Source organism: Rattus rattus, chromosome 2 (assembly GCF_011064425.1).
Source record: "Rattus rattus isolate New Zealand chromosome 2, Rrattus_CSIRO_v1, whole genome shotgun sequence".
In the NCBI taxonomy this organism is placed as follows: domain Eukaryota; kingdom Metazoa; phylum Chordata; class Mammalia; order Rodentia; family Muridae; genus Rattus; species Rattus rattus.
The window spans coordinates 210,725,143-210,740,624 of record NC_046155.1 but is presented as its reverse complement, the minus strand read 5'-3'; the positions used below and the strand labels follow the sequence as shown (position 1 = coordinate 210,740,624).

The 15,482-nt window shown below is 41.7% G+C and overlaps 1 protein-coding gene across 1 annotated transcript in view; it reads left to right on the top strand.

Annotated features, from left to right (window-relative positions):
• Nucleotides 1-15,482, top strand: part of Enpp1 (ectonucleotide pyrophosphatase/phosphodiesterase 1) — a 64,322-nt gene that overhangs the window by 27,269 nt on the left and 21,571 nt on the right. Inside the window, exons 2-11 of the mRNA XM_032894897.1 lie at nucleotides 1,657-1,729; nucleotides 3,010-3,126; nucleotides 4,257-4,382; nucleotides 5,618-5,678; nucleotides 8,027-8,124; nucleotides 10,126-10,205; nucleotides 10,349-10,468; nucleotides 11,085-11,194; nucleotides 12,894-12,959; nucleotides 13,285-13,357. Of these exons, the coding sequence (XP_032750788.1) occupies nucleotides 1,657-1,729; nucleotides 3,010-3,126; nucleotides 4,257-4,382; nucleotides 5,618-5,678; nucleotides 8,027-8,124; nucleotides 10,126-10,205; nucleotides 10,349-10,468; nucleotides 11,085-11,194; nucleotides 12,894-12,959; nucleotides 13,285-13,357 (924 nt within the window). The remainder of the gene's footprint in view (nucleotides 1-1,656; nucleotides 1,730-3,009; nucleotides 3,127-4,256; nucleotides 4,383-5,617; nucleotides 5,679-8,026; nucleotides 8,125-10,125; nucleotides 10,206-10,348; nucleotides 10,469-11,084; nucleotides 11,195-12,893; nucleotides 12,960-13,284; nucleotides 13,358-15,482) is intronic.

The following is a 15,482-nucleotide window of genomic DNA, read 5'->3' as shown; positions in this document are numbered from 1 at the left end:
GAACAGTTCCGGAGAATTCCATCAGCGCCCTTTTCTGATAACTTCACTCTGTTCGTTTGACCTTATGTAGTTACCACTCACGTCTTCCTCTGATAATGCCTTATTTTTATGGATATGCTAATAGTTCTGTAATAATAATAATAATAATAATAATAATAATAGGCTATACATATACAAAACGAGACATACAGTATATACAAGTATGTGGAATACATCAGTGGAGAACTGAAACTGGGGTAGTACCGGATTCTATATCTATCCATCAATACAGTTATATTTATATCTATGTATATGTATTATCTGCATTTCAGTCTATCTATCTCATATTTTTCTCTCTATTCATCCACCGAAAAATTTAAAAATTAGGCACATACTTACATTAAAACTAATAAAATAACATCAAAACAATAAAAACAGGCATGGCAAAAGAGTGCCATAAAAGTTACAGGAGTTTGATTCTTCTCAAAATACCTACCATACTGTCCTGGTCTTGCTTGTGTTGAGGCAGAGCGAGGTGCATACTGGAGGCTCTGGCTCATGGCCTTGGGCTGCTATCATGGGTTCCTTGAATGCAAGCACTACAGTACTGTGTCAGGGGATATATATGGTATATGTCCACGGAGAGACAGCACAATGACAAATTGTATGACTACTCAGAATAGTGTACGATTTAAAAGACATCGTTATTTCTGCGATTTTCCTTTTAATATTTTTCTGATGATGTTTGACTGTGGGAATTCTAGTTGGAAAGTGAAGGCACAGGTCAGGGAGAGTGCTGTGTAAATGTCTGCTGTTTTTGTCTTCACCTTCCCTCGCACGCTCCCAAGCTCCTGGAGGTAGCTCTTACTCTTCCCTCGGTCACCACTTTTGTGCACAGTCCTTTCTCTGTGAATGCCCTGTGAGCTGACATTTCAGGGTGCTTTGAAGGAAATGCTGACTTGAAAAAGGTGGGCGGGAGATTGTTCTGTGTATTATTTCCCTCTGTCTCCTGACCCTCAAAACTTGTTAATGGTGTTAGGGGTTTCAAGCTCAGTCTACTTCATTTTAAATATTAAAGGCAGGGATCATGGGGAGGGAGAGGGTGAGGAAACAGAACGCCTGGAAGGATCCTGAGAGATTGGTGCAGTCTAGTTCTCTACTTTTACAGATGAACAAGCAGAGGCTTAGAACTTATGAGCTAACCCTCAGCTCACACTGACAGTTCATGGTGGTGTTGCGGCCCAGTGGTCAACCCCATGACTAGGCACGGTGCATCTGAGGGTGCTCTGTTAGGGTTAGGTTTGTGAGTTAACAGGTAAAAGAGGCCTGGAATGTTCTAGACGGCTGTAGGAAGTAGAGCCTCTTCATAGATTTTCTTCTTTGAAGGATTACAGCTTTCTTTCATGCTAATTCCTTTGTGTTAGCCAAGTGTTTCCTTCATTCCATTAACTTTGGATGACTGAGGAAGTTGCCAATTGACGTTTATCTCAGAATAGGACTTAAATCACAAGTGTGCAGTTTGAAATGTTCAAAAAGTGAGCGTATCCCCGTGATCCTGTGATCAGCTGCCACATCCAGAAACACCTTCACTCACAAAGTTAGAAGCACTGGAAGGAATGGAGTTGGGGCAATAGGAGGATTTCAGAAGACCCTAACGGTCTTTTTCTCTCCTTACAGGTTTTGTCAGTATGCGTGCTAACAACTATTCTTGGTTGTATCTTTGGGTTGAAACCAAGCTGTGCCAAAGAAGGTAATGAATACTGCGAGGCTCCGTGTGTGTGTGTGTGTGTGTGTGTGTGTGTGTGTGTGTGTGTGTCTGTGTGTCTGTGTGCCTATGTGCTTCTCTGTGTGTGTGTGTCTGTGTGCCTATGTGCTTCTGTGTGTGCTGTGTGTGTGTGTCTGTGTGCCTATGTGCTTCTGTGTGTGTGCGTGTCTGTGTGCATTTCTCTGTATGTGCATATGTGCACACTCACATCTGTATGCATATGTATGTGCATGCGTGTGTAATTACAATATGACTGAGGTAACTGTAATCTCCAAGTCCTGCGCATGCTCCCCAGATGTTGACGATTTCTTAAGTTCGATGCTAGTTTAAGCATTCTTCCTGAGGCCCTATCTTGTTTTGGCCATACAAAGTGTTTTGTTTGTTTGTTTGTTTACAATTTTTTATATTAAAATATGGAATAAAATCTGTGACCAGAAAAACAATACCCCCACCCCAACCAAAACAACCCATGAAGACATGACCCTCAGAGGTGCCTCTAAGCCCCAAGGAGTTGGTCACCAAAGCAGCTCTGGAGGTTACTAGGAGACCAGTTAGCATCCCTAAGAAACCAGAATCTCAAGAGAGTTTTAAATATTTCTTCCATGTAGTTTCAAAGTAGTAACGAAATCATCACACTTCTAATTGTGTTTCTCTGGTATCAAGAGCGTGTTCTACACAGCACGGAAAACCCACCATATAGATAAAGAAAGCAAACCACTGGTCATTCTCTTGATTGGGAAGTGTCTTCCCCTGTACCCCATATGGCAGGGTGTCAGTGATTCGGTTTTCAAAATTGAATACATTTTTGTCCTGCTGAACTATTCTGCTATTATATTGTTATTCATCTAATGTTTAGTGATTGTTTGAAATATGCCAATTTTAGCTGTCCGGTTAGGATACCCTAGAGCAATAGGTGGGCTTTGTATTACCTGTGCATTTGTTCATAAAATGAACTAATTCGCCTCGCATCAAAGAAATTGAAAAATAGCTATTTTAATAGCTGAGTTCGGGGTAGCGTGCACTCTTTTAACAGTTGCCAGATGTTTATGAAGCCACAGCAGTTACTGTGGTTATACGCCCCGCCCCCTTCCTCCGATAGGTTCTAGGAAAGTCAGTTTCCTCACTCTAGTTGATCTTTGTAAAAATGCCTGGTTTCTTAGCGACAGATGTGAGTTACACTCCATGGTGGTGGCGTCTTGACTCAGGTGTGCCTTTAGCTGGTGAATGTTTTGTAATTTTGTGATTGACTTATTCACAATTTTCAGTGAAAAGTTGCAAAGGCCGCTGCTTTGAAAGGACGTTCAGCAATTGTCGCTGTGATGCTGCCTGTGTCAGCCTTGGGAACTGCTGTCTGGATTTCCAGGAGACCTGTGTGGAACCAAGTATGATGGGAGAAGGGGCGGGGTTACGGGGAAGGGTGCAGTCACCGGAAGGGGCAGGGTCACTGACGTCAGGAAAGGATCGCCAGGAAGCTGTGCATCTTCTTGTCTAGGTTGGATTAACTCAATGTTTTTTCTAGACATCATCCATCTATCCATCCATCCATCCATCCTTCCATCCATCTATCCATCCATCCATCCATCCATCCATCCATCCATCCATCCATCCATCCATCCATCCATTCATTTATTGAAACAAGGTCTCTCAGTATGTATCGCTGGTCATCCTGGAACTTGCTATGTAGACCAGGCTACAGTTGAACTCACAGAGATTCACCTGCCTCCGCCCGAGTCCAGCGCTCAAAGGCATATCTTCACCATACCCAACTTAGTTTTTTTTTTCTTTTCTATTTTAGAGTGTACATGTTTTCCACTGTAGCCTTTCCCTTTCAACACTTAAAGAAAAATCTTCACTTCATCTTTGTTAAATGCTTTGTGGCTAACAAAACTGCGTATGTGTTTAATGTGTGCCAAAACTTTGTGGTTTAATTTTTTTTAAATGCAGTCTTAAAAGAATGTGAGTGTTTCCATTATGGATCTACTAAAGAAAGAATCCTTGCCTATTTACTGAACATTTTAAAAATAAAACCATTGAAACAGAAAAAATTGAGATAGGAGTCAAATATAGTTTTTTTTGTTTTGTTTTGTTTTGTTTTGTTTTCTTTTTCTGACACAAGAGTCTCGTTCTGTAGCCTTGGCTGGTCTCCAAATTGCCATTCCCCTGCCTCTGCTTCTTGAAGACTAGAGTTACAGTTGTTTACTAGTATGCATAGTTCTAGATTAGACTTTGAGAACCCTGAAAATGGCTGCTGGGGGAAGCCAGGGGTTTTGTATGATTGTACAATAACGACGGTGCGCCCAGTTTAAAAGCAATGAGATCCCGGGTTTCTAGTGAAATATTATCTGTGGGCGCCTGCATGTTTACTGTTCAGAAAGGGTGAGCAGAAGCGGAATCGCAGGACTCAGTTATAAAATCAGTTGTTGTCTCTTATCCTCTTGTCCAAGATGGGGTTGGTTTCACGGGAAGTGTTGAACTTGAGCCCTGAGTTTGTTTGTCTGATGTTGGTTTCCAGCACATATATGGACTTGCAACAAGTTCAGGTGCGGCGAGAAGAGGCTGTCCAGATTTGTGTGCTCCTGTGCGGACGACTGCAAAGCCCACAATGACTGTTGCATCAACTACAGTTCAGTGTGCCAAGGTCAGCTTCCCTACACTGGGCTCTCCTGGAGCCTGGCATCCTCCAGGACCTTTAGGGGTGGGGTGGGGTTGCATCAGCATTGTCTTTTCTGGGAGCGGCTGTGTTCACCGTTACTACAGTAGTGGTTGTGTTGATGGGCCAATTACATTTGCTGAAAGAGACTCGTAAAACTTTTATTACAGGATGGTTCTAATGTGTGCATGAACTAAGAACGCATGATGCCATCTGGCTAGTTACTATCCATACACGGTTGACCTTGTTTTACCTAAAGCCATTTTTCTATTCTTTTTTTTCCCCTTCCATCCTCCCCATGCTGTTTTGATGGTGCCTGCATACTTAATACTGTACTTGAGTAAGGATCCTGTTCCAGTTCTGGCCAAGGTTTCCTTGTAATAAAGAAGCACAGTCTTGGTCATGTAGCAAGGGCTGGTTTGATGAGACCAGGCACATTCAGGGTGGAATGGCTGGAGATGGGAAATTACTCTGAAGGGTACCAACAGTGCTGTAATGTTTTGCTCAACGATTACGAGGCGTCTTGAAATCTCTAACAGAACCTGAGTCTAAATGGGAGGGAGCTAAGCCGCCAAAGTACCAATTGTGTAGAGAGGCGGGGACAGGCTATACATTCTGGCTGAAAACACTAAGATTTAGAAAGCAGGAATGATATCTCAGTTCTTACAAAGACGGGATAGTTGCCCTTGTATTTCATGGAGACAAGCTGAATAACCTGTGAGGACACTTCAGCCCACCAGTGCTAATTCCCTTCTATTTTAAGTCACATAGTGTTTGCACATAACCTGTGCCTACCTTCACACATACCTTAAATGCCTTGCAATTACTCACAGCGCCCATGAAATTCAGGAGTTATGTAAACAATTGGTGTCCAACACCACTCAGGAAATGAAAATATAATGTTCCATACAGATGCAATTCAAACAAATAAATATTTTTCATCCACAGTTGGTTGAATCCGTGGGTGCAGGATATGCAGACACAGGGCAATGAATAGTTAGTATATTTGCATCTTGCAGTTCTGCATTTCGTTTTCTTCTGTTAACTTATTTTGGAAACAGAGTAACTCTATATTCGTGGTCTTTTTCTAACGTCAGTGCCTCGTGATGTCTGTTTGTTTTGCTTTGGGGATCTATGCTCTTCTGTCTGAAAAACACTGCATTCCTGCCATTATCGAGTGGGCTCAATTTATTTATTTATTTATTTTTTTGAAAATATTCCAGAAAAGAAGAGTTGGGTAGAAGAAGCCTGCGAAACCATCGATGCACCGCAGTGTCCAGCAGAGTAAGCTCATGTCCCCAGACACATATTTTCCCCTTTTTGAGAAGGGTCATTTCTTTCTCTTTCTAAATTAAGATGAGAAATAGTAATAAATCACTGGCTAATTAAACATTTGCCTTCACCAGAGCGTGTTTACTGTGGTACGACGTCACTCTGGAAGCCAGTAGAAAGAGACATACCATGAGTAACAGTGGCTGTTGTCAGTGAGTGTGGGTGATGAGGTTGTAGCCTTCTATGGGAGAAAACATCTTGACTCTAGTTTGGAGTTTCTAGTGTTGAACTTGTAGCAAAATATAGCTCTTAAAAATTCTTTTTTTTTTTGCATTGGTATGCAGTTTTGGCATATATAACACATTTATGAGAGGGAATTACCTGACTTTTGTAATTCATCTGTGTTCTTTTTTGAACTGTTTATGTCAAATTATTTATTTATTTATTTATTTTATTTTGAGACAGGGTTTCTCTGTGTAGCCCTGGCTGTCCTGGAATTCCCTCTGTAGACCAGGCTAGGCTATAACTCTGCTAGAGATCTGCCTACCTCTGCCTTTTTAGTGTGGGGATTAAAGGCATGTGCCACCACCACCTGGCAGAAATACATATTTTTTAAACCAGTTTAAAATAATGTCTTTCAGACTTTAAAATACTTTAAACCTGTATTTTTATCTTATTTTGTTTATTATGTAATTGGTTTTATCATACAACCTTTTTTTAAAATTTGAAACAGTAGTAACGACAACAAAAACTAAGCCTAAACTAAATAATTTCATCAGAAGAAAGGGGTTTTTTTGGGGGCGGGGTGGGGATTCCTCTGTAAACTGTTTTCTAAATGCCAAGAGAACTAAAATTTTAGACTTGCTAAATTTTTCTTTTAAAATGTTAATCATTGCTCTAAAATGCAACGTAAAATCTTTACTGGAAAATAGAACTCCTGTCATAATTTGGAGCATGTTATTTTGGGAAACTTTATGTCAGTGTCTTTACCCGGTGTTCCACTGACCCAGACTTTATGGCTTTGGTTGATTGACATAGTTCTGTGCAGTGACTGAGAGACTACACACGGTTGGTTTACAATCGCCCAGGAGGACTAGGCTATCAAGAGTTGTTACTGAAAATTGTATAGCAAGATTCTTCCTTTGGTGTGGCTGCTTTTGGGTCTGGATGTTTTGAGATTCTAAAGTTCCGAGGAATTGCGAGAAATGTGTTCTGTTATTTACTTATCTAGTAATGGAGCTTTCCACCATCCTCAAGCAAAACTGCCGTGACTCAGTTTCTGAGCCATGGGCTTTTTTCTTTTAATCCAGGGCTAGCCATTCTCTTTTGCAGAGTATACCTGATACAGTGTTTGATGTCCTGTTGGGCTTTCTGTGGTACAAACCTTCTGTGTCTCTCTGTGAACTCATGTTTCAACATTCTTGGGCACTTCATTGTTTAAATATATGAACACTGTGTCTCTCGAGCTTCTGCACCATGTACTTATCTCTTTGAAATATATTGAACTTAAATATTAAATATGGCCAGGGAGGCAGCTGATGGGCAGAGCGCATGCCTAGCCTTAGTGAGGACACACCTGGGCTTGATCCTCAGCATATAAAAGGAAAGCCACGAAGCCAATGAGGCACTCTGCTGAAGGAGGGACAGAGGTTTGTTCAGAAAAAGAATTAGTGGAGAAGATGTAGTTTATTTGTCAAATTTAGTTTCTTAGTAAGTATAAAAACCTTATAATATGACAGTATCATTTGACCAAAATTTTGGAATGGCAGGAACTGTGATTGAAGTTTCTCTGTTGGAGCTCAAAACAGCATGGATCCTTTATAGATATTATTGATGATACATGCATGTGAATTACTCCTTGATAAAGTATGTCTACGAATATAAATGTGCGGAGGACGTTCTCTTGTGTACTTGCTGACTTTTCAGATTACCTCGGTAGCAGGCTGACCTCATTGAGAAACCTTCATTAGGGGTGGAGCCAGGGAGAGGGTGGAGCCAGGGAGAGGGTGGAGCCAGGGAGAGGGTGGAGTCAGGGAGAGGGCGTGGCCAGGAGTGGAGCCAGGGAGAGGGTGGAGCCAGGGAGAGGGCAGAGTCAGTGAAAGGGTGGAGTCAAGGAGGGTGGAGCCAGGGAGGGTGGAGCCAGGGAGGGGCAGAGTCAGTGAAAGGTGGAGTCAGGGAGGGTGGAGCCAGGGAGGGGCAGAGTCAGTGAAAGGGTGGAGTCAGGGAGAGGGTGGAGCCAGGGAGAGGGCAGAGTTAGGGAGAGGGCAGAGTCAGGGAGAGGGCGGAGCCAGGGAGAGGCATCTTCATTGGATGTTTTCTCCTTTTGTCTCTTTACACAGTTTTCTTTCACTCTTTACCAGGTTTGAATCACCCCCTACTCTCTTGTTTTCTTTGGATGGATTCAGAGCTGAATATTTGCACACTTGGGGTGGACTTCTTCCTGTCATTAGCAAGCTGAGTGAGTAACTTCAGAGTTGAGTACTGAAGGGTCACGACTTCGGAGATGGATGAGGGAGGGGGGATGTTTTTGGAAAAGTACTGCTAAGCCTCTGACTGTTTTACCAAGCTTCTCCATTGCAAAGCAGTGGACTTGTGAGACCACTAGTGTTGATACTGTAGATCTTGGAAACCGCCCCCAAAATACTTCTAGTTCAATCGGTTGTCCTTGTATCTGAACCCTGGACTGTGGCCACTAATATTTATTCTTCTTGACAATTTTGGAAAAATATTTACTTACTTCCTGAGTTTTCATGTTAAAATGGAATTGCAAAGGTCGACCATTTTGGAAACTAATATACAACTCTTGTAGACTATTAGCTTCTGTCATCATTTGGGTCAAACTGAATAGCCATTCAATTTTGTGTTTTATTTCTTGAGACAATATTTTATGTAACCTAGGCTAGCCTTAGACTTGCCATGTAGGTAAAGATAGCCTTGAATTCCTGATCTTCCTGGCCCAACTACCCAAGTACTAAGGTTATAGGCGTGTCCAGCCATGCTCACCTTCAACTTCATCTTAATTAAAGCTCTCATTGAATGGCTATTCTCCAAAAATGAGATAGGATACTCTCTTCTTCATATCACAGCTGAAGCTTTAAGTCTTAATTTTAGTAAGTCAGTTTAAGTTTAGTAATTACTGGAAGTGGGAAGAGCATGAATGGATGTGACAACCGTTAGACTTCGTTAGTTGTTAGTGCTTGGCAGTTGCTGTCTTGTTCTATGTTCCTGAAATAGAAGTAGATACGCAGTCATGTTAGCATTCTTCTGGAATTCTAAAATATCTCCTAGACAAATACACTATGTTGTTTAAAACCTTAAAATTACTCCCAGTAAGTGCATATATGTATCATTACGCTGTGGTGATTTAAAATTTTCCACTTTTAATGTCTGCTTGGAAGGTAACGTTTTCACTAGTCACTTGGCATCAATCAGGCCTGTGGACTTGGAGAGGTATTAGTCAGCCCTCTGTCCCTTCCTGAGGCATGGTCCCTGAACTCAAAGTTAAGGAGCTGTCCGCACCCATGTGTAACATGTAAACCCAATCAAGGCTTAGCCAAACTACAGCATTGGGTGACTGGGAGTGTTAGAGCTTTGTGTCTGATGACTCAGAGCCCTTAGAAAGCTCATCTATAGGCAGACACGTACCAATCTGGGAACCATGTTTAGATAATGCATTTCAAGTGCTGGGGTCATCAAGTGTATGTTCCTCCCCCAAGAGTAGACAGTGGGGAGGAGTGAGACAAGGGGCTAGACCAGAAGGAAGTCAACAGCATCTGACTCCTCTGTTCCCCTCCACATGTCTTTTGTTTTTAAAGTAACTAAGAAGTTCATCTGTGGGTGGTTTGTTTGTGCTGTATAGCCAGGGACAATGCCACTTTAACTACTGTGTCTTCGTCTTCATTTTTGGATTTAGCTGGGAGTGCAGCCACTTTTCCTTATGGTTACTGGTCTTTAGTTATTTGAACACTAAGTACTAAGCGTCGTGTTACCACATCTGTCCATCTATTCAGACTGCTGGTGATTGGAGGAAAACTGCTTATGTGACTTAGTCACTTAACTTATTGTTTTTCTAACAAAGAATCTAAGGTCTGTAGTTGAGGCTCAATGGTAAAGGGCTTGCCCGGCATGCATGAAGCCCCAGGTTCAGTCCCCAGGACTGTATAAACCTGGCATAATGGTGGACGACTGTAATCATAGCACTGGGGAGGTGGAGGCAGGAGGCTCCAAGGTTAGCTTCTCCTTTGCTGTGTACCAAACTCGATGCCAGATTGGGTTGCACAGAAGCAAGGGAAGGAAAGAGAAATAAATAACACTTTATTTCCTTGTTAATAAATTCCTAGCAGTCGTGTTACTTTTGACTCATGCTGAATTTCGATCTGGTTGTTTGTTCTGTGTTCTGGGATAATTACTTAATGGGATACGCCTAATAACAATTTCTGCTGTTTTGTTCTCTGTCTAGAAAACTGTGGAACGTACACTAAGAACATGAGGCCTGTGTACCCTACCAAGACGTTTCCCAATCATTACAGCATCGTCACAGTGAGTAGGCATTCCGAGCATTCTGTGATTGTACCGGGAAGACGTAGCTGGAGCACTGTGCAAGGGAGTAATTCGACTTCAGAAGAGGATGAGATGATTTGTTTTGGAGTGTAAGCTATAACCTGCACTTGATCTTTCCTTAGGGACTTTATCCAGAATCCCATGGCATAATTGACAACAAGATGTATGATCCTAAAATGAACGCTTCTTTCTCGCTTAAAAGTAAAGAGAAATTCAACCCTCTGTGGTACAAAGGACAGCCGGTAAGCTGTTTGTTGTGGCTACTAAAATAGTTTTTATTCATACTTATTTTAATCAGAGAAAAGTGAAATGATTCTGTAGGAATCTGGCAAGCTGTATTATCTTTCTTGTGGAGTGCAGGCAGCTGTTGACAGTCTCATATGTATGTTTGTATGTATGTATGTATGTATGTATGTATGTATGTATGTGCGATTGCACAGTTTACTTTAGAGATAGACTTGGGTTGTACCAAAGTTCTCTTTCTCCCAACCTGAGCCTTCTCTCCTCAAGTTCTAGTTGTTTGGCATGAGAGTTTTTATTACTTATTATTTACCTTACATGTTTATAGTGCATAGTGTAATAATTTGATGTGGGTACATACTACAGAGCGATCAAATTAGTGTTCTTCATATTTTCAGCTTCCTAAACAATTAATTTTTAACAATAATGTCAAGTAATGCTAAGGGGATATAAATGTTAACTACCATGGTTTGCTAGCATACCTCATATACATGATTAAGGTAGCCTAACTGCTGGACTTTGAAAACACTGTCACTGAAGAAGAACGTGTTCATATCGTTCCATCTCCTTAGAGGTTGATATCTTTACCATCTAACTTCCTTCCATTCTCTTTTCCAGATCTGGGTGACCGCTAATCATCAGGAGGTCAGGTCTGGTACATACTTCTGGCCAGGATCAGACGTGGAAATTGATGGGATTCTGCCAGATATCTACAAAGTGTATAATGGGTACGCGTAGGTGAACTTCCCCTAGATTTTGAAACGTAGTACAACTTCTATTTTTCTTTACCCTTCCTTTCACTCAGTCCCGAGTTCCAACACTCGAAAGACACTCTAAACTAAAGATCTTCTGAATAAGAACTTCTTTAGAGAGTTTTAGATGGTGCTGAGTAGAAAGTAAAATCAGCCAGCTTATAGATCACAGAAAGTGTTCTGATCTCTGAGTAGTGGTTTTGTCTCTAATGAGGTAATCTTGGGCGTGTTGGTGTAGGGCTGTAATTCATGGAGCAAGGTACTGAGGCAGGACGGTCGTGAGTTTCAGGCAAGCTTAGACGGCAGAGTGGAATCAAGGCCAGTTAATGTGAATGCAAGGCTATCCGGAGTTTCATAATCAGAACTCTGTTTCCAATAAGACAAATGAAAAACAGTACAGAAGGAAGGAAGGAGAGAGGGAAAGAACAAGAAAGGGAGGGAGAGAGAGAAAGACAGAGAGACACAGAGAGGTCACAGTGGGAACAGTTCTGAGCACAGGGGAGCTGTGTATTTTAACTCTAGAAAGTAAGATAACAAGAGAAGAAAAAGAGGGGTGCACTCAAGAATCCATCAGCAGGAGCTCCGGCATGGGGGACACAACATGAAGAGTGCATAGCTAGGAGCTACATCATGGTGGAGTCTGGAACATTGTTTAAAAGAAGATTGCTGTGTTCTGTATTTCAATTTCTAAGTTCCTTCAATATATTTACTCTCTAACATGAGGGCCTATGAAGATGGCCTCTCTGGTTGATTTTCAAAATCATATGGACATTTTAGGGAGGATTTTCTTCCATTGACTTTAGCAAAACTACCAAAGTAGTTTCTGTGGTACTTTTGAAATTTATGATCAAAGGGCTATATGATATATAGAATGTCAAAAATGGTCACAAATGCCAGACGAGTTAAGGACAGTCCTTTCTTGGTCAATTCATGGTACTGTGTGTTCTGTGGGGCTGACGGAAGGAGAGTGTGTGGTCTGTTCCTGTCTCAGCTGCTCACCATGGTTTTATTTCATGGATGGAGTGCTCTGTGAGATCCAAGGTGCGTCCCGCTAGCCTAGGGGAGCCCACAGATCCGTGAGGGGCAGCCTAGATGTAGTAAAGGGCACAGCTGATATATATGGGGTGAGCAGGCTTTGGAAGGACTATGTTAACAAAACCCAGTGGCCAGAGGAGGCAGAATTAATTTCATCAAAGGAAAGTTGCCTGGAGGACTATAGAGTGTTGTCACTGTGTCTGTTTTCCAGTCACCAGTGACCAAGTCCCTCTGAGACACCAGTTCTTCATGTGACAGTGGCTGTTCTTAACTGAATGTATAATACCTCAAAAGAAGACAAGAAATAATTTTTTAAGGCCTATCACCTTTATTTGTATAAAGTTAAACGCTGGTCTTCATTAGAAAAGCAAATTTAAGTTTGAAAATAACACCTTCTTTGTGTGTGTGTCATAGGGTGGGGAGTCTAGGGCAGGGCCTTTCTTTATAGACCTCAAACTACAGTTCTGCATCAGTTTCCTGATATTGGAATTATAGAATGGCAAATAAATCTCAAAAATTTCAAATGCAGCAGGTGCCTCTGCTTGCTCAAAGATCCCTACTATTTCCAATAAGAAAAAATGTTTATATTTGACATAGAGTTATTGCAGATTTGGCTTAATTTGCTTCTCCTCGATTTTAGGTCAGTACCATTTGAAGAAAGGATTTTAGCTGTTCTTGAGTGGCTACAGCTCCCTAGCTATGAAAGGTATGTGGACGGTTTCCGGCACAAAGGCCGCTTTGTTTTATAGACACCACGTGCTTCTATACAGACCATAACAAATCTCTTGTTCGCCCCGATGACTTACATCCAAAGAAACTGGTGAACAGTCACAGCTGCGTTCCGAAGAGCCCCAAGCTTGTAAACAGCTCCTTGGAGTTTTAGGGACGCCACCCCAGGGCTGTAGCCTTTTAGGGACATCATCACCCCAGTGCTGTAGGATTTTAAAACAGGATCAACTGTTGAATTATTCTTTCCACTCTGTTTTTCAATGTGTTCGTAAAATATTACATTTTGATACTGTTTGATTTAGACCACACTTTTACACTCTGTATTTAGAAGAACCAGATTCTTCAGGGCATTCACACGGACCAGTAAGCAGTGAGGTAAGTTCACTCTTAATAATAATCACTTCGTTAAACTTAGTATTCTTGCAGTGGACTTCAAGAACATTCTGTAAGGTACCGTGACTTCTGGAAAGTAAGATGTTATGGTTTTTGGGAAGGACGTCACATAAAATTCTAGGTCACCAGAGAGAACAATTTAAACAAAACAAGAGCTGAGAGAACTGGTTTTTGCTTACATTTTTTTTTTTACAGTGCTCTATTAAACTGTTGTATTAAATTGTGTCTTCAACTCTGAATCTTACGTCCTCTCTCTCTAACCTTCATATCCTCTCTTTGCCTTCAAACCCGAGAGCTCTGTGAGAAGTCTTTCAGTACCCAAGACTCCAAGTTTCTGTGGAACCATCCTCTTCTTATTCTTGTTAGGAGACACTCTCCTGCCTCTGAGCCATGCTTCTGACAGAGCTGAGACTTGAAAGCATGAAAGACGCTATCAAAAGTGAAAAACCAGGCAGTCAATAATTATTTGTGTTAGTTACGGTGACACTAGAGATGGGAACCAGTCACCTATGGAGTCAAGATCATAATGTGTCTTGTTCAACCTGCCATCTTTTAGAAACATAGCCAGTTCCTGGCCATAGTCACCATAGCTTAAAGCGACACTTCCCGCTTTCTGAGTTCACATCACCATGCCATGGTGTATAGAGCATCAGCTCCCAAGGCGACTTGAACTTCTTCCTCCTTGTATCCCTGTTCTATTTTCTTCTGATACGTGAATTCTTCCCAATGGCCTGAGATATGACTAGAAATAGAAACTAAGGGCTTGGGAATCCCGTTGGACATAAGATAAAGAAGTGTTGTCAGGTCTATTATCTCTCTCCTCCTTTGAGTCCAGGACAGACTACAAACCCACTGCCTTCCTTAGTAGTTAAATCTTTACCCCACATTCCTACTAATTCCCTGCCCAGGTCATGGAGGCTGTATAGTTTATGAGTCTTTAGGATTCTTTACCACTTGTCCAGATGGAAGCTTGGTCTGCTATGTCTACTGTGAGCTCTGTTTTGGGTAGCCATGTCTGTGCTCCTTGGTGTCAATGCAAGATGATTGCTAAATGTAACCAAAGGGACTAGGCACCCCCTCCCCACAAGCACACACACATACACACACTTGAATTAAACATCTGAGGAGACCATCTTTTCTTGTTTTTCTGCCCTGTGCCTGGCATGGACTTGAACCCTTTGAAAGAGCAGATACTATTCTGTGTTGCTTTCCTGTCAGACAAAAGAGGGACCTGTTAGTCCTCAGCCAGGTCTGTTTCTGTCCCTTGTAGTTTTTCTATCCAGATGTGTGTCCGGTAGCTCCATGGCAGATCGAAGCTCCACTGTACAGAACTCTGACTCTGTCGTCAGCAAAGCAGACCTGCTCCTTGCTAGAGGCAGGGTTTTGATGAAGCGTGACCAGACTGGCTATCTCAGTAGGACTAGAGAAACTCTTCTCATGATTATTGCTATGGTTTAAACAATCGACTGGGCAGCTGGTGCGATTTTCATTATTTTACTTATTTTTTTTCCCCCTCAGAGGTGAGGATTGAACCCAGGGTCTTACACTTGCTGGGCAAGTGCTCTACTACTGAGCTAAATTACCAACCCTTATTTTACTTATTAATTTGTATTAGTTCACTGGTGTGTAAGACCCATGCCAAGGTCATATAATTAAGATCCAGGCAACCCCGTCTGATTTGCTCATTTTCCTGCTTCTTTTCTAATGTGTTCTTGTTCTGGATGAAGCCCACGACTTTCCAAGTCGTATTCATCACCTAAATTCAACTCTTTTAGTATTACTGGCACCTGAAACCCACTTTAATACTTAAAACTTAGATCCATGTCTCTTGGCTGTCTTCCTGTGAGCACAGGGTCGTATTGAAGGATCCTACCTTTTATTAATGTGAGGTAACGTGAAGCTGTAAGTGATGATATAGTACAGAGAATATAGGCAAGACTTTCTTTGTATGGCTTTATAATGCACGAGGAAAAGAAAATGCCAGAAAGCAGCTTACCCAAACTCTTAACCCTTCCGTAGCCTTGGACTATCAATGTATAAGACAGATGGGTTTCGTGAGGGAATTCCACTCCTGAGAGTTGTAAGGTTTTCTTTAAGTAAAGAGCAC